Raw genomic sequence first — 19,045 nt, forward strand, 5'->3', positions numbered from 1 at the left:
TGCTGCGTCATGTAGCACAGGGCGTAGAGTAAGCTGTTCTATAGATGGAGGGCGTTCGTGTGGGATGGTTTTGAGGAGGGAGCAGTGTTCGCAGGGAAGGTGCGACTCAAGCACCGCGGAGGCAGGAACGCTGCCTAAAGATTATTTCTGATGAATCAACTTCATCCCCAAGACATGTTACAAAACATATCAAGAGTGTATCAACATTACATTAGAAAGAGCTCCATTAGATTCGCTTGATGCTGTGAAGAGTTCTTGCAAGCTTAGGCGCCTCTCTTTTACAGCAATAGACGAGACTGAGACTTGGCACGGCCCTGGTCTCCAGCATCCGCCTCCCGCACTGCGACTGCGTCCGAGTCTCTCCACATCGTCGTTGTTGCTCGATCTCGAGATCAGCAGTCATCTCCACGCACATAGACTCGATTGACGACTTACTGCTCAACCCTCAGATTCGCAGCTGGTACAACAGACGATACTAAGGAACTATTGGATCTCTGAGATCTTGTGCGCCGCCATACAAGAGTACCTTCCCGGACACACGATCTGGTACCTTTTGGACACTCCAGGGGACCGCCAGCTCATTCGACACATCCGGTTTCTCGAGCCACATCCTGAGAAATCCATGCGGTTGACCTGATCGGGCTCCTCGGCAAGGATGCTGTGACAGCGTCGCAGCGATACCAGAGAACGCACTTTCGAGGGTGGGGAAGGCGCCCACGATGGCTAACGAAGTGGACGACGATATGTACCTGTTCAACGGCGATATGGGCCAAACTCCCAATGGATTTGCAGAGCAGGACTTTGATAGTTTCCTCGATGCTACGAACGCTCCGAGTAACGATGCGAACACCGAATTTCTGAATCCAGGTGACCTAATGGTTAAGAAAGAATATACCACAAGTCCAAGACCAGACCAGGCGTACACCCGAGCATCGACGAGTTCGGCTTCGAGCAGTGACGATTCAGACTCCCTACTCCACCACCACCACAATAGAAATGTGTCAAGTGCTACAACGACGTCTCCGACAATGAGCAAGAACGAGCTGTGGAGTACTGGGATGAATGGCATGCATATGCCGATGAACGAGCGGTACATCGAGAATGGCAGCATGTCCGGGATAGATCAAGATTTGGATCAGCAGATGGCTTCTGCCTTCGACTTCGAGACAGCAGCGAGCACGCCGAGCGGTTTTGATAGCGCAACATTGAATTCTGGAAGAACTTTCGTTGGAAACCCGCAGATCAGAAGAACAGCCAACATGGCGAGCATGAACAATAACAGGAAGTCATCGCCGCGAATAACTGCTGCACCAGCTTCGTTCTTCCTAGGGTCCCGAGAAGCTTCACCCTTAAACTCGATGCTACCAGCTAGTCAGACACCGTCCCCATGGACAAAACATTCGCCATCCTCGGGCCTGGAAGAGACGTTTCACCACATGGGAATGAATGGTGACTCGCCAGGCAATGCGACATTTTCGCCCTCTATGCACATGAGCTACAACGATGCACAATTTTCATTTGCACCAGAATCGACCGGGACTCCTTCATCATTCGCCAAAGACATTTCCTCGCCACCTTCCACGATACATTCGGTAGATGGCCAACCAACACTTCACATTTATCCCACTTCGCTGAAATCCCGGGTAGAGACTCAGATTCCAATAAGAATGACCCTGTATCCTCTGCCCCCTGGAATCAGGAAGTTACGGCTACCCACACATACTGTGTCGAAACCGAAGTTTTTGGCTAAATCGGAGAACGAAAGGTCACCCGACACCTTGGAACTCTCTGTCTCGCTTGTTTGTACAAGTGCCATGCAGGACCCTCACAGGAAACAAAGGGCACTCGCACGAGCCAGGGGAGAAGACCTAAGTGCTTACTCGAGACCAAGTCCTGCTTCATCGACTAGCTCAGCGTCATCAAGAGACGATGATGAAAAGCCATTGAATGGTGGTGAAGTCAAGATTTGCTCTGGCTGTATACAAAGAGAAAGAAAAAGGGCGTCACGGAAGAAGTCGAAGAAACCGGACGAAGAAGAGATGTTTCAGAAGGACGAGGAGAAGCGAGTAGTGGTGTTCAATACTAACGAGGTGAAAGAATGGGTCGAGGTCACGAAGGAGACGCAACCCGCAAACGATCAGTCACCACTGCCCCCGCCAGGAACTATGCAAGTCGAGTTACCCATGCGGATTGCTTGCTATTGCAGACACCAGAACGAGAAGTTGGGTTTTCAGGTCATATTCTCGGTCAAGGACTACCGAGACAAGGTCATAGCGCAGGCCATGACCAATTCGATCATGATCACCGACGACCACAAAACACATAATGCCCCCCAAGCCTTGCCAGCAGCGCCAGCGCCGCAGGTACCGCAGCCACCGCACTTTCCTGGAGCAGGCGTATTCACAGCAGGTGCAGAAATGCCAGGAAATGAAGCATCTGGCGCTAAGATGTTCAAGCAGTCATATTCTACGCCAGATCTGACACGATTGCAGCATTTCAATGGGCAATTTTCTGGATCTAGCAACAGTCCATTTGCCATACCTCAAGCGGTTTCTGGCAACACTTCGGCTACCCTCACACCCAGGAATCTATCTCGTCCTGCTTCTCCAAGCGGACCTTCAGGGCCAGCTAGCAAACGGCGGAAACCTAGTGGGTCCGGCAAACTGCCTTCTGGTCTGACGATGACACGTCTCGATACTGTGCAGGCCCAAGCGCCTGGTCCTGCCACTATGCCAAATACTGCAGCTTCGTCCCCCTACGCACCAAATATGCCAAATTTTATGGCTGGCCCAGACCATCGCAATTATCAGTCGGCTGTACATCCACGACAGTTCAACAGCCCCCCTACACCTGGTGGTGACGGTACATTTTCTTCTATCAATAGATCTTTTAGCTTGGAGAATATGCCCAGGCAGGCACTCATGTCTGCCCCGAGCTCGAGGCAGCCAAGTCGGCCCAGCAGTCCATTGGCCAACCCACAGAATGGCTATGGCAATGGCAATGGCAATGATGCAACCTTTCCACAAGCAGTCAATCAACAATTAATGGGCCAATCGTCACGTCGACCGATGCCGGTCATACATAAGCTGGTCCCAGCCGAAGGCTCGACGAGCGGTGGCACAGAAGTGACGCTCCTTGGCAATGGCTTTTACCAAGGTCTCGAAGTAATGTTTGGAGATACCGAAGCAACCACCACGACATTCTGGGGCGAGAAGTGCCTGAATTGCATAGCACCACCAGCAGTGCAGCAGGGCATGGTTGCAGTCATGTTCAAGCACGAACATGCACATTACTCGGCTATGCAAACTACTTCTCATGTAAGGCATGCCATCTTCAACTACGTTGACGATCGAGAGCTTGAGATTTTGCGGCTTGCCTTGAGAACAATCGGAAAACAGATGGGCATGGGCACAGATGATCCCCAAACTGCAGCGCAGATGTTTCTGCAGCAGAACCAAGGTGGCAGCAACGGCATGTTCCAGCATCAAGGACCATATGGAGGGATGCCAAACGGTCATCAAAGAGCGCCTTCTGGGCTTGGTTCACAGCAGTTTGCGCCGCAAGAAATGGAATCATGCCTACTGAGGATGCTTCAGTTGGCAAGAAAACAGATCGGTTCTGCTCCCATTCAGCTAAACCTGCGCCGACCTACCGGACTGACTTTACTGCACTTTGCTGCCTCATTGGATATGCCTAGGTTTGTCACAGCGCTCCTCGCAGCTGGTGCCGACGTAAATGCTCTTGACAACAATGGATTCACCGCGATGCATCATGCTGCCATGAACGGTCACGAACAAATCATCGACCTATTGCGACACGGTGGCGCTGATCACAGATTGCGAAGTCTGCGCAATTTCGTTCCAGCAGACCTCGCGACGACTCTATTGGCATACCAAGCTACTATGCGACCATATTTGCACGCACGAAACCGGAGCTCCGGTGCAAACATGCTCGGGCCATCCAGTCGGAACGCAAGTTCGAGATCGTTAAGCTCCTTCTGGGAGAATTCATCCGTGCCAGTCACCGAATCCGAGTCAGAACCTGTCGAGGAGGACGCGCATGTCGAAGATGGGATACGCTCTACCTCAGGCAGCCGCCGACTGCCGTTCGCTCAGCCTCTATCACGATCTGCTCAACCGTCCAGACGCGGTAGTGGAAATGAGTTGCCAGTGTCGCAGGCGGTGGTTCAAACAACACCACTCGGGGAGCAGCCCGCATCTCCCTCAACGCTTATGCATGCATGGAGACAGCTGGTGAACATGACTCAAGCACAACAGGCGCAGCTGGCTGAGCAGATTCAGCATTTCCAAGACAATATGCCTGCTCTGCCACATTTACCGCAGCTGGACTATCAGAACAATGGCATGGTGCGGAGGATGAGCGCTCTGTTTCCTCAGCGTCCGCTGTCGCCACGGCAAGCTGTGAGCAAGGCAGACAGATCGGCTTCTCCTGGTGCAGTGCCGCCACCGTCGTATGATGAGCTCTTCCCTGCGGGCCCATCAACGTACAGCGCTGAGAAGAAGGAAGCATCTGCCATACAGGCAGCCGCTGACGCTGCTATCGACCTACATTTCGCACAGCAGGACACTACGACAAGTTCTGTCAAAGCTCATACCGCCTTGAGTGCTCCGATCATGGAGTCTAAGGAGGCGAAGCGTGTCAGCATCTCGCAGGACTACAAATTACTCCTCTTCTGGGTAAGTACCATTGTCCTTTATATCTTGCACCATAAACTAACAAGATACCAGATACCTCTGCTTATCTTACTCGTCGGCCTGATGATTCCCAACACACCTGTCTCGAAAGTCGCGTCTGCCATTACTGAGCGATATATCACACCACGAATGATGCCAGTTGCATGAAGCATTTACGAAGTGATCTTTAACATTTGGAAGCGATTTGTATCAAATTTTAGCGTGTATCATGACATGAGATCACAGAACAAAACGGGGATATGGATAGGCGTCGTTGCATGATAATGTATCATCGACACGGTGGTGGTATTTTCATGGAATACACTGGTTATTCCAATCTCTGATAGAGCATTAATATGTTATGATGTGATCTATTCACCCATGCTTAAACTTCGATTCGTAAAAGGATCAAATCATGACTTGGATCTTTGTCAACGTGCTTGGCGATGGCTACGACTTCGGTCCCATATGATATGCAAGTTGCCAAGTGCTTGAAGTTTATTCACGATCTCAAAGTCCCATGGTCCGATGCTCACGGATCGCAGCTGCTCCGGGTCTTTGAGGCGCACTTGCCTTGCAAATATCGTAGCAATCGACTAACAGAGCTTTCCGCTCTCATAGCATCCTGCTATGAGACTCTACCTTTTGCACAATGACTGATGAGACTACTCGTGGTGAGCACTACGAACAAGCCAACGTGCATGATGTGTACAACAAAATAGCATCACACTTCTCTTCGACGAGATTCAAGGTCGGCATATGATGGCGACGACGTGACACTATAATAAATTGACAGCTTCTAGCCATGGCCTGTGATAGATGAGTTTCTTCGTGGCTTACCAGCAGGTTCGATTGGACTCGATATTGGATGCGGCAATGGCAAGTATCTCACCGTCAATAAAGACATCTACATCGTGGCTTCGGACAGGTGAGATGCATTAGCATCGGTAACAAGAAGCTCTGCTGATATCCCTAGGTCGACTGAGCTGATCAAGTTTGCTGAACAGCATCAACCTCACTCAGCGATAGTCGGAGATATCCTCTCCCTCCCACACCCACCAGGCAAATTCGACTTCGCAATTTCCATCGCAGTCATACACCACCTTTCGACACCAGAACGCCGAGTCGAATCTGTCAAAACAATCTTGCAGACACTGAAGCCTTCAGTTGCCAACAAGCCCGCAGGAGAAGCACTCTTCTTCGTCTGGGCACTCGAGCAGAAAAATAGCCGGCGCGGCTGGGATGAGGGTGACAACCAAGATCAATTGGTACCGTGGGTACTCAAGCCGGACAAGAACAGGGAAGCTCAAGACAAGCCAACCACTCACCACAGGTACTACCATCTCTACAAGCAAGGCGAGCTTGAGGAAGATGTTAGAGCTGCGGGCGGTGAAGTAGTCAGAAGTGGCTATGATCGAGACAATTGGTGGTGCGTGGCTCGGAGAGCTTGACAATTCGATAGCGGATTTGAGGAGCATGCCTGGACACAAGTTGGGAAAGTCCCGAATAAGACCTACGATCACGGTCAAATGGACTCATGTTTCCAAGCAATGCTCCGATGAGCCCAGCTCTTCGCTTGTGGTCACGAGGAGCAGATGGCCAGCAAACGAGAGCCAGAAATGGTCTATTGCCCAAAGGCCGGTCTAGAAGTATCTATTATGACAACGACATGCTAAGCCAACGGCCAGCGAAGTGCGACAAGGGAAACGAGGCCAGCCCACTAGTATTACTCATACACAAATCAGTCTTGCTGATACTGAGATATCGGTCGCAGGTAAGTGGGTATCATCCATCACAAATTATCTTTCTTTTGCCATCGCCCAGCGATGCATTCTCGCCTCCTCATCGTTAAATGTTATTATTACACAGGTTGCTGTGAAGTATGCAAGTCGTTGAGTCATGGTCGTCGTAGGAAATAGTCGGTCTGTTGAAGACTTCCAGGTGGTGGTGTCAGGCTTTGTCGGCCAGGGTATGGCAGACCTGTCGAATATGGTGTGCCAGGTGTCCGGTCTGGAAATGGATAGCCTGGCGTTGAGTGTGGGTGCGAATATGCTGGCAGGCCCGCTGTTAACTCTGCAAGCGACGGCAGCTGCTGAGGCCCAGAAGCAGAGTTTCCACGTGGCCTTGAGGTTGGTGGTCGGTTGCTGAGTCTGGAGATGGAATTGTGGTTCGGGTTGGTGAGAGTGAACGGCGTCACGCCAGCTCTTCTTGCCATCTCATGTTCACCCATCTGCCAGTGCATGGCTTCGGCGGCACGCCAGGGAATGGCCATTTCTTCGGCAATCTTGGCCCACATGTCGGCTTTGAATCTGGAACAGAAGTCAAAAACTGTTCTAGAAACACGCCAGTGTCGCCAGGTGTGGTACAAGCAGATCTGGTGCGACGGATGTCAAACATACCTCTCGTACAACCTCGCGAGCTTATTCTTACGGTCCTCATCCCACTCACTCCTCCTCTCCAGGTAGTTCTGGTAATGAAGTCGACAAGAGATGGCACTACGACCTGGCAAATGTTTGCTGATGTCTTCCCATTTCATGCCTTCGCCGCGAAGCTGGATGATTTTTGCATCTTCCTCTGCAGACCATTTCGACTGCTTCTTCGCTGGAGACTCGGATGCCAGCGTGGATGTTCGATCGGCACCTCGCTTCGCCGGGATGACCGTCGATGTCGAAGCTAACGTCCTCGAAGATGCAGACTGTGCGGCAACGCTTGACGGTGCCGAGTCAGATCGTGTCAATGATGGCGGTGGTGACGGCCTGGACCGTGAAGAGGCTTCGTCGTCCTTCGGCTTGAGTAGCAGAGAGATATCCACGTTGGAAGACTGGTGCCAAGACTGGCCGCAAGGATATGAGGAGGTAGGTAGGTTCGGTTGGTATGTGGCCACACTCATTACAGGCAGCGGGAGGCGACCTTCTCGATATTCGAGGAGGTTGTATACGTTGGCGACCGTCGATATTTGCCTCTCACTTCACCGGCTGTGTTGGCGATGAAGTGGCAGTCTGTTTGTCGGAGATTGAAGTGACGTATCAATCTGGTCGCGTTATTTCTTTTCCTTCGTTAGACGGCAAGTTGGCTTGGGGTGCCGGGCTCGGATCTGATTTGGTTCTTCGCTTGGGTAACAGTTGGTGTTGGTGGGCTACTGCGGAACACGGAGCGAGGACTGACGTTCTTTAAGAACTTGACGATTGCACACCGACTGTATGAGCCTGACCCACATCCTAGTGATCATGCACTAGGGTTCAAGACTGGTCCAAGATTGCGTCTTGATTCAGGTACAGGCGACTAGGGCTTGCAAAGAAGGAAGATCGTTGTTCATTCTTCTCTGGAGCGTGCCGCGTGCCGTGGCTGCTCAACTTCTGCTCGATTTGGGCTGGTGAAGACTCAGCAGCTAAACGCAGGCGCCTGTGTTTGATGATGATGGGAAGCATCCTGGTGGAGGCACTTGACTCGCTTTCTTTTAGTTTGACGCTAGAAGCGGCGATGATCACTTGCTTGGAACAACTGCAGATGGGGCTGATATGGACACTGAGTAAGTGGATACAATTTAAAGTACGATGGATGGATTCTGTGGCTGCAAGCAGATTGTTCGACCATGTTATTGCGTCAAGGCTACTAACCACGCATCCCCGAGATGGAGGACAACGCGAAACCATCGATTTTCTTCGTAGCTCGCGCGGCGCGTCCGGTGTTCATGTTTTCTTCCTAGAGTCTACAGCAACGCGAACGTCTGGCTCAAGTCAGCAGACGAAGACTGCAAACTCATCTACAAGCGAGAATCCTTCTGCTCCGTCACTTTTGCTTGCTTTAGACTGTCCGACAGCCAGGTACGGTTGGTTGCTCTGGGGTCATCAATTGAGTTTACCACTTTACCACAACAAGCTTCGCCTTGGGTAATGTTAGGCATCAAATACCAACCCCGAGAAGGTTCCATCTTCTGCCTTCTTCCACTAAAACAACCAGCACAGCCCGTTTCTTCTAACTTGGCAGAAGCATTTCCAAACCGCCTTGCCAGCCCTATCTTGGAGTAGATGGAAACCCACAGCTTCATTCGGCATTCGACCACCTCTTACATGACCTGCTAGACCGCTACGGAAACAAGGTATTCTTCTGAATAAGTCCCCGGCGGGAGGCTTTAAACTATGTGTATAGAGTTTACGGATCAGCTGATACTTGATGATTGACTTTGGTTGCGCATCGAAGCCATTGATATGTGGAGCCAGTACACTGTATCAGAGTATATCTTCTGATGCCCATGGCTTCAAATAGCTTGTCGAACAGAATAGGAATACCATAACGACCGAACAGACACAAAACTACGCTTTCTCCTTCATGAACTGCAGTATCTTGTTCGTGCAACTGGAGAAACCCCGGCTCTTCTGATCAATCAGATTGTATCTCCGACCCGGTTGTTCCCTGACCGCCTATGAATTCTGCAAGGCATATCAGATCTGCGGGTGTATGTAATGCACAGACATGGTTCATGGCAAACTGCAGGACGGCATCGCAGGTCAGGCATTGCTGCATCGTCGTCATTGTTTATTTATGCGTTGGCGGCGGTGCAGCAAATGATGACTTGTCCTCAAACATAGAAATTCTTGCTTCGTCTTTCATGATTCAGTAATTCTCGAATCAGCAGGAGCGGTGTGTAGACCGCTGTTTCCGATGCATAAACAACATCAGTTTTCATGCCTTCACAACCAGTCTTCACCAGTCGCTTCCATACTACTCCGGAACTCGTCCGCAATACTCTCGACTTCTTTCTTCTGGTTTGTTGTTATCGGATACAGTCGTAGTTCTTTCTGCAAACACTCACCGCGTAAGGCCACGTGTCACTCTCTGGAAGCGGTTGACCACGAAATCTCAATCGTGATGCAGCTCATGCTGCAACCTGCCCCCACGAAAATCTCGCGCTGTTCAATTTGGCTCAGCGGCATCCACAATCTTCATCCAACTTGACAGCTTGACAGCTGCAGGGTGTTCCCGCCCTACACTTACTATTCCACGAATGAACATTCGGATCCCTGTAAGTAGACCCGCCAGATATATGTGGCTGACATGTTACATTCAAAAGAGGCAACAAGAGATCCACCGGGTCACTGGCTTCACCCCATACAGCAGAAGCATCATCTATCCAAGGCGGACCAACCTGTACACGAGAAACCACGGACTAAATTACTTGGCGGCCTCTACACTCATTTGGCACACTACTGCGGCTCTAGAAATTACTCGCTGCGCTAAGCAGACCCATCTGCGAACACCATGAACGTGTTGTTCGGAGGATTGTTTCCTTGTACTCGGAAAGAGCTCAGAGAGACCTCATACTTGCTTGTTCACGGCTCAGACAAACATGATCCATGAAAGAGGTAAGCAATGCTCAGCGGAACTTCCGAAACGTTGCACATTATTGACACCCAGATGTGATACAAATACGAGGTTAGATGCAAGATGCATCTTTGAGTTTGTGCCACTCTGGAGTACACCGTCGATTAGCCGAGCGTTACAGTGTCCTCACAGTATCTCCTGCACAGATATGCAGCAACCTCCCGCTTATCCCCTAGAGTCTTGTGATCTGCTGCCACAATCTGCAGTTAGTGGATTCCGAGTGGACTCTTCAACGCTAGAGTACGATGAAATTGGCTTCTTTCTGTCTTTCCAGAATCATGTTCATCTCGCAACAGACCCGCTAAGACCGCCACCGACGCTCTAGAAATTGCTGTGGGTGTTGAGAGAAAGTCGCAGGTTGCACTTCACTACAGTAACATCGTAGCGAGATGACTGATGGATGCAACGACGACTTCATTCATGCTGCTCATCATAGAAAGGAGATGTCCGGCATACCCCATGCGGCCACATGGTGACCTTGCCGACCATGTGCTCACCTTGCATGAGTCTAAGACAATTTCCGACCGTTCACTTTCTGCAATGCAACCCCAAACTACCGATGTTCGAGCGCTGCGCACACTGTCAAACGCACACAGTCGTAACGAGCAGTTTCATGATCAAGTGCACTTCGATATCTGCGCAATTACGAGTAGGGCGTCGACCTGCAACCGAAGAGCTGCCGAAACGCCGAGGTTCAGCGCTCTGGAGAAACCACTTCCGTCACGACTCCGCTGTTTCTGTCTTGTTTCATCTTCTCTGTGCATCACCTGCTGCATGTTGTTTGCATTCATTGTGATGCCAAGTCAATGTCACAAGAATTGCCAACGCTGCCTTGGCTTGGCGGACTACTGCACTCTCGACGTGAACGCTGGAGACAGCTCAGCCGCAATGGAGAAAGTATTCCGAGCGCTCAGCTTGACAAGGATGATAGCCAGGAACGTGCTTGTTGCGTCCGGGTCTTGGTAAACAGCCTTTCCATGAATCAAGGCAACAATAAACAACATCCATAACATTCTTCGTGTCCGGAAATCAGTTCTTCAAACAAAAGCAACTTGTTACGGCGTCGCGGACTTGTCCAAGGACCAACAGTTCTATCGAGCTGGCCAACATGATCGAATAAGGATTGCATCCTCGGGACCGAAGGCGCAGAACATCAAGTGCCGTTCTGCGGTCGAAGTCAGCGTTACGATCGCGGAAGTAAACGTTATGTCCGTCTCATCCTTATGCATGCAGCTGCATTTCCTTCTTGTCAAGCCAACACTGTGCAGACCTTGATAATAATGTGGCTTCTTTCTTCTGAGGAGGTCGTCAATGCTGACCAAGATCGTGTGCAGCGATTGGCGATGCCGTGGCCACCATACGAGCGCCTCGTCCCTCATCCTGCATGTACACTGAGCTTTGTTCTGGGCGATTCAGTGCTATGACTCAGAGCGGCCGCACGAAATCACTTCAACCACTGCTACGTGCCGTTGAGCCGGCAGAACACGAGGTGTATATGCTTGTGGTGTTTCAGAAGCGGCACGGCTGAATTGAGCATCCATAACTACGCGGAACGACATCCGCCCGTACTGCAAGTGATCGAATGCGAATGTTACCCTTCCAATGCCCCGTCTGCTTACATTACAACAATAACCACAAGACATACTCCTGCGCAAGTCTAGGATAGTGCGGTCTCTAACGTACCACAGCATCATGTGCAGAATTTTGTCTGTGAGTACCTCAGTCAACTTCACCTCGAGAATAAAGTAATGACGCATACCATGCGGCACGGAGGCGCTCATCCCGATACATCCTTCTAATCACACATTAATCACACCTGTTCCTCGGTTCCAACAAAGACCCATGCTATGCCGTTTCGTTCCACAGACGGGAGCCAACAAGCCACTCTCGCGTGGTAGCGGAGACCAAACCTTCGGGATGCGCACTAAAGTTGCCTTAGAATTAAGCGAGGTTGGATGCTAACCTTATCTGGAGAAACACCCGGGGATGATAAGGTTGAGCCTCGTAAACTGCCACATGGAATCTTCCTTTGACACTTCTATGGTTTCTGGAGGCTTTCTTCTTTGCGTTTCCTGTTCTTGATTACGGCCATGACCCCTTTGGGTTGTTGTGAAAGCGAAACAATCACCGATACCGCAAATAGTAATTTGTGGCGTGATACTGTCCGGTGTCGACCACGATGAGGTCAGAAGCTTTAATCTGGGGCACAAAGTTCAGACATCCCTGTGAAGATCATGCTGCTGTGCCTGAATGGTATGAGAAGTTCATTTGTTTCAGATTACTGACATGTCGATAGGCGAGTCATGTCGATACAGCTTCAAGATCATGCACTGTGCTGATCGTGACGCTTCTGCCCAACGTTGCTGATCATAATATCCACACTTCATCAAGCTCACCTGATCTACAAGCCGACGACAAGGTATCAGCATCAGGCACAATCCCAGTTGGAATAGAGAACGGCAGCAGGTTTGTCGAATCACAGAGTGAAGCTGCTGGCGTGATCCTTGCGCGAGGTGGCTTTCCATCAGTGTCAGCACATGACTCGGTCGACCCTTCCCCAAGGTACGCGCTCGTTGGAATTGTCTCCTCTCTGAGCATGGGCGACCCAGGCACACGAGAGCAGTCAAGTAATGCCCAACTACTGACGATCTTAGGCCTTCGAGGTTATCGCTGTGATCATACCACTAGGCGGGGCATGGAAGATCAACCATGAAACGAACCTTCCAAGCGAGATGCAAGCGAAACTGCGCTTCGTCTCGTGTGCCTTGGTCGATGAACGTTAGACGTCTTCGCGACATGAGTCTAGAAATGGCAACGGTCTGGGAAGCAGCCCAAATCATTCTTTATGGCAGTTGGGCACGGTACTTGAGCCGTATCGCAGTGCCTTGTTGCGGCACTCGTCATATGTCCCGATTGCCGTACACCTCGACGGCCAGAGCATGGCATCTATCGGGAGCCTCTACGTGTTGTGCTTGGGAAGCCGCCATATACCTGAGGTGGTTCACTGGGCTCATACGCGGTCTGCTGATATGCCACACTGAACAGCACAACCATACTGCATGGCGATGACAAGGGGCTGGCAGACAGCTGAGGCCGTCGAAGTCAGACGTAGCGATATTGTAGCTGGTCTACAATCACACTGCCGTCCTTCTTCGTTCCTCCCATGGTCGTGGGACTGGTGTCATCATATTTCGATACCAACAGCGAACACGCCTACCAGAACCAGGCTGGTGCCTTATCAGGGCTGCAAGCACATGACACTTCTACATGAGCGCTATGCACGTTGGCAACGCCAGGTCTGTTCACGGTCTCCTTGACGTGCGGTCAGCAGGAGCGATCATGTAATGGACATTTGACGTGCTAACAGACATGAACTCACCGCTTGTTCCATTTTAAGACGGGGGTTCTCGTGCATCCACCTCAAGAGACCCATCTCTTGACAGAATCGATGCCATACATTCGACTTCCGTTCTCTCATGCGACTGACTGTTCCTGGAGGTCGTCTCCAGCTATCTGTGGCGTTCATTGCGGGACCATCAGCCATGAATTTCGCCTGCTCATCTGGATGGTAACGTGCCAGCAAGCTCTTGAAATAGGCACGTTCTTCCTTTCCATACCACTCAGCTCTTGCAGACTGCCTGAGTTTGACGAACTTCATGGGATCTGCCGGAAGTTTCGTTGTGGCTTCGATGGTCGCGTCTTTGTCCGACATTGTCAGCCACTCGTGATCTGCTGCGTCGTGTGTAACGCTTTCTGGCTCGTATTCGGTAGTTCTAGGTATCTCGCGACGAGTGTCAGCCTCGGCAGGTTTGAGCTGGTTGTCTCCATTGTCGTTGGTGGGGGGATTTGAGGAGGTCTGACACTGGCCTCGCTCACCACGTTCGATGGACACCGCGTTTCCCTCCGCGTAAGGCTGAGTTCCAGCAGCAGGCACGAGCTGACCCTCAGGCTGTTTTGCAAAACTCGCAGTGCCCGCCTTAGCTTTGCGATAGAGTCGTTTCGCCTTCCGATACCTGCTATTGGCGTCCTCACGAGCTTTCCGGGCCTGACGATAAGCTCTTCTTGCGCCATTGAGTGATGTGATTGGCTGGCTGCTGATCTGTGATGCCTTAGCTTCGGTGTGCTTCGTCTCACGACTCTGGTTGTGTTGCTGAGTAGCGATCTGACTACACGCATCGACTGTAGCTGTAAAGGATGTGTTGAGGCTTATGCCTAGCCCGGTCAACAATGACCACTTCCACTGAATCTGCGTGAAGAATGTCTGCAAATTTTGCTGATGAGCTATGCTGCGGAGACGATTCGGCCGCTTTTACGCTTGGAGAGCTTGAACAGCTTTGTATCAAACCGGCTGTCGGAAGTAAGGATAGGACTATCTCAGTTCAAATGGAATCGAGAAGCCTCTCCCGGAGCTCTCCCGAGCAGGGGATGAGGTCGGATGACAGAAGAGAACTCGAGTTCCGTTTTTCAGCGAGTGCCTCTAGCTGCTATTTTACAAGAAGAGTGTATGTATAGCTGTCCCTGCCGATGGCGCATTAGAGACGTGTGTGAGCACGACGAGGACGGCAACAGGGGTCAAACCCGTCAGACGCGTGCCGAGCGGAGAACGTGATTGGTGCAAGACAACATTGATCTTATGATTTCTATACTATGCCGTTGCCGCGATCGATATATGGATATCCTGCTCATGCCTGATCCATCATCCTCGATCGCAGTGCATACTATCCTCCGAAGTTCACTGTCTGACTCTACTATGCCGGCGGTACTCGCATGTTCGGACCAGGGATTTTTTTCTCTACAATGATGGTAGTCTGCATATCACAGATCTGGAGGATCGGGGTGCATGAGATAAATTACATCACATCACATCTGTTGCTATGTTGGCAGCCCGCTGGTCAGGGAATTGGTCAAGGAAGGTAGGCGCAGGAGTGCCAGTGGTGCAGCACAAAGAGCCTCGCAAGGCTGACTCCGCCTCGCGTTGGCTTTCTGCCAAGCTTTTGCTTCATATGAATGAGCCGTGATACCAATTACGAATCGATCGAGCCATTGCGCCACACTCATGATCAATGGTGATGTTGTGCAGAACGCTAGGATATCTATCGTCGTCACAATTATCATGGAAGAAGCATAATGTTGCAGGCTGCCGTCCTGAGTTGTGTAGCCGTTCTAAATTGTCTTGCACTGGCCACCAGCTTGATCTGCTTGAAGCAAGTCCCTTCTCGAAGCGTGAGTAGATCCAGACAACGATAAATGCTAATTAGCAACCATACTGGCAGGAGTCTTCGCATTGATCCACACTATGAACGACAGTCCGTCACAGTCAGCTATACAGGGATGGACTGCATCTCCATTGCTTCGAGGATCCATTGACATCATCTGGTCTTCTACAACCACACTGCTTTTATGTAGCTGGTCATGTGTGTGTTGCAACATTCCGGCGCCTCACGACTCGTTCATTAGACTAGCTCAGCGAAAGCTGTGGTTGACAGCAATTAGCATGATAGGGCCCGAATTTCTACTCTTCATTGCCTTGACACAATGGCTTTCCGCACGCAAGTCTGTGGACGACTTTCGAGCCCTTGGATACCACCAGTGGACAATCAAACACGCATTCTACGCCGATATGGGTGGATATCTGCTCAAATCACCTGGGGCGGAGAGCTTTCCGATGAACTCAAAGTCTCTAATCTATCTCATACAGGAAAGTTTCATCACAAGCCAACAAACTCAGGACGTTGTGATGGTGGACGTCAGTACGATAGAAGATCGTGACAAGACAGATCTGTGTGCTCGGACGATTGCTCTGGTGCAGACTTGTTGGTTCACCTGCAATCTAGTGGCACGTTCCGTGGAAGGATTGGCCATTACAACGTTAGAACTCACGGTGGTTGGATTCCTGGCCCCAACCATTGTGACGTATTTGTGTTGGTGGCATAAACCTCGGGACATCTCAACAACGCAAACCATCTCTATCAATGTATCCATCCAATCGATACGCGATCGAGCTGGCCTAGAAGGTAGCACCGAATGGCATCGCAGTCCTTTGGACTTTGCTGAACGCTCTAACTTCCATGGGTCTATGTTGTTCCGATATTGGATAAATATCTTGCAGCGCCTTGCTCACCCACGAAAGTCGCGTGTCAATAACCAGCAGAAAGCTTATCAGAGGCGCGACGATAACGATATTTATGCTCTCGACAGTCATTGGAAGTACGGTTGGATTGAGGTCGTCCCTACTATTCCTTACTTAGCAATCAATTTCCTAGCCTGGGACTGGTATTTTCCGACACGGCTGGAGTGCCTGCTCTGGCGCGTGTCCTCTGGTGTAATGGCCGCGACATTCCTCATTGAAGCTATGATCGAACTCGGCTTTCTTCATATGTGGCCGGCTGAGCTGGAGAACGAGAGCTTGCGCCAACACCGCCGGCATGTGGAAGGGTTGAGTCTTCGGCAAACAGTGCCACGACATTGGCTCACTCGACTGAAAACACGTCTGCAGATCTGGGGCCAAAAATTCCGGAACAATTCGCCTGAAGATGATCCCGACCTCGATGTGTCTCTGAGGTTGTTGTTCCCCGCAACTACTTTTGCAGCATTATACCTAGTTTGTCGTTTGTACATGTTGGTTGAAGACTTGGCATCGTTTCGCGCGATGCCTTCCACTGCTTTTGAGACGGTGAAGTGGACTCACTTCATCCCTCATCTAGCTTGAAATGCAGAAGCATGGGAAGAACCTACAGTGGTCAATGAGTCAGCTATTCAGTTGGCACTCAGAGGTTGCTATAACGGACGCCAGCATTCAGCAGGGTGACGAGGTTGGCTACGGTGCCGTGACTGACGCGTTGATACGTGTATCGAACGGATAATATGATTGGTACAAGAAACTATGACTGTTATGGTCTCAAAGGTACGCCGTGGTCGTCTCTATTTGACTACTCGTGGAGTCGCTGCTTTTCCGAAGTCCTTACATCCTGAAGATTGTTGTACAGATATTGCTATCACACCCGAGCTGTATATGCTCACCAAGGATGTTCTGGTGCCTCGAATCTCCGAAAACCATCGACCACGACCACATCAGTCCAGACATCGTCACCTGTGTACGTTCTTGCAGGCTTCTCCGAACCAGGTCTGACGTGCGGACTCATGCGCACACTTTCAGCCATTTCTCGACCTCGACTGCCTGGTTCGACGACTTCCGAGCGCTCGAAGCGATCGAAGAGATCGTACTCGCGACCACGTCGATATCTGCCAACATCAGATCGAGCTCTCAGGGCGGAGGTCCGTGGCGTTCTCTGGCCGGCACGCGGCTCCTTCCTCCGACGTCTGTGTGCTTTCAGGTTGCTTTTGTTCTGCGTCTTCCCACTGGTCGGTCCACCCGGGTGACTGGCTTGGTAGCCAACCGGGTCGCAATTTTCTTTCTCGACAAACAACTCCCGTCGTGGGGCCTGCAACCTCGCAAGACCCTTGATTCTCATTCCTTGGTCCTGTTCCGCGCGAACACTCCGACAGCTTCTCTCGTTCACCCGGGTGAGCCCCGCAAGTAGACTTTGCATTTGCCGCAGTAATGTACCTTGTGTATGATAATCCAATTCTCCAAACCTTGATTTGAGTCGATGCACTTGCTCGTCTGAGAGCACAAGACTGTTATCGAGGATACCGGGAACATTGTGATAGGCTGCGGGCGCTTCAGTGAGGGACTCTACCTCTTCCAGGTAAGCCGCCTCCGTACTAGCCAGGATTTCTTCCGCCTGGCGATATTTGGCTTTCGACGCACGATAGGCGGCCTCCACGGCTTGATGCGCCGTCTTCAGCTCGTCGAACACTGTTGCTGTTTCGTGCCAGACCTCTTCTGCTCTGTCGACTGCATCGTAGATCTCGTAGGCATCTCTTCTCCGCCTTTGATTGGTTGCGAGTGACTTACGCTCCCCTCTCCGCGCTGTAGCAACGCTGGAGTTAGTCATGGCTCAGACGGCCGACGGTATGAGATACGACGGTCAGCCCGCTAAAGTGTGAGCATGTGCCCTGGCGCTGCGGAGCGGATCCTCTCACGCCTCGGGAAAGACTGGATGTTTGGCCTTAGCTCAGAACAACACGGATTTGAACACAACGGATATATTGTGCTGCAAGATGCTTGAGGCTGTCCACCATGTCGAGGCGAGCAGACGTGATGCACAGTAGTACTTTCCAGGCCGAGAACTCGTGTGTGTATCTGCTTTGCTCAATGTGCACCAAATATCGATGTTTACGAGGACACTGAAATCAGGAGATTGGGACCGAGGCCTGTTGTCAAAATAGATGATCGCATTTATGCTTGTGCTTCTTAGGCGCCACAGGCCTAACGTACAGGCACAAGATTGTGCTCAGAAGCTGGATTGGGCATGCCCAAAGTGCACTGGCGCGCCCCGGAGCTACGGAAGGACTCAAGCATAAATGCGCCATCTATCTTGGCAACAGGCCTCGGACCCGGCAGACGCGTCTATGAACCGCGTGGGTGGCGAACGTGATTGGCTGATGAAGGTGCTGCACGGAGCTTCCTCAACGGTGTCGTTCGTACGCCGTAGTCGCACCCTGATCTGAAGTCTGCTCAGCTTCATTATTATCCTAGAACGCTTCATCAATTGCTCATCGGCCCAGAGCCATGTTTCAAGCTATAAATCGAGGACTCGATCATCCAATGTTCACACGAGCTCCATGTTCGTGCAATTCTGCCTCTATAGGAATTGATGTGTGACAAGATGATTACCATGCTAACCATGTGGCTTTGAGAGGCAACCCTGAAAAGTTCACAAGATGTAGGACCAGTCCGATCACTGCCTCCATGTAGCTCACAAGATGATGCGTCGTGGACTGAGCCACCGGAAGTTGATGCTGGAGAGATCTTGCTTGTGTGCACTCCTCCCGAAGCACCAAGTACTGCCTCTGCCGGTCAGCAGCAACAAATCGAAGCGTCGGACGGCCCGATAGCAGCAAAG

At 51.1% G+C, this 19,045-nt stretch overlaps 4 protein-coding genes across 4 annotated transcripts; 2 read left to right on the top strand and 2 right to left on the bottom strand.

Moving 5' to 3' along the window:
- Positions 1 to 719: 719 nt before the first annotated feature.
- SPT23 (SPT3 Dosage dependent suppressor of Ty-induced promoter mutations-like protein) lies at positions 720 to 4,862 on the top strand (the record flags this gene model as incomplete). Its single annotated transcript, XM_064879140.1, has 2 exons — positions 720 to 4,697; positions 4,749 to 4,862. 2 exons carry the CDS (start codon positions 720 to 722, stop codon positions 4,860 to 4,862), a joined length of 4,092 nt encoding a protein of 1,363 aa, XP_064725093.1.
- A 484-nt stretch (positions 4,863 to 5,346) lies between these two features.
- TRM9 (tRNA methyltransferase, has a role in tRNA modification) lies at positions 5,347 to 6,145 on the top strand (the record flags this gene model as incomplete). Its single annotated transcript, XM_064879141.1, has 3 exons — positions 5,347 to 5,445; positions 5,498 to 5,622; positions 5,671 to 6,145. 3 exons carry the CDS (start codon positions 5,347 to 5,349, stop codon positions 6,143 to 6,145), a joined length of 699 nt encoding a protein of 232 aa, XP_064725094.1.
- A 446-nt stretch (positions 6,146 to 6,591) lies between these two features.
- On the bottom strand, positions 6,592 to 7,584 carry PMZ80_010754 (uncharacterized protein; the record flags this gene model as incomplete). Its single annotated transcript, XM_064879142.1, has 2 exons — positions 6,592 to 7,003; positions 7,094 to 7,584. The coding sequence occupies 2 exons, from the start codon at positions 7,582 to 7,584 to the stop codon at positions 6,592 to 6,594; spliced, it is 903 nt and encodes a 300-aa protein (XP_064725095.1).
- A 5,829-nt stretch (positions 7,585 to 13,413) lies between these two features.
- Positions 13,414 to 18,034, bottom strand: PMZ80_010755 (uncharacterized protein; the record flags this gene model as incomplete). Its single annotated transcript, XM_064879143.1, has 2 exons — positions 13,414 to 14,242; positions 17,097 to 18,034. 2 exons carry the CDS (start codon positions 18,032 to 18,034, stop codon positions 13,414 to 13,416), a joined length of 1,767 nt encoding a protein of 588 aa, XP_064725096.1.
- Between the last annotated feature and the right edge of the window lie 1,011 nt (positions 18,035 to 19,045).

Source organism: Knufia obscura, assembly GCF_036327395.1.
Source record: "Knufia obscura strain CCFEE 5817 isolate CBS 148926 chromosome Unknown scaffold_20, whole genome shotgun sequence".
Lineage (NCBI taxonomy): Eukaryota > Fungi > Ascomycota > Eurotiomycetes > Chaetothyriales > Trichomeriaceae > Knufia > Knufia obscura.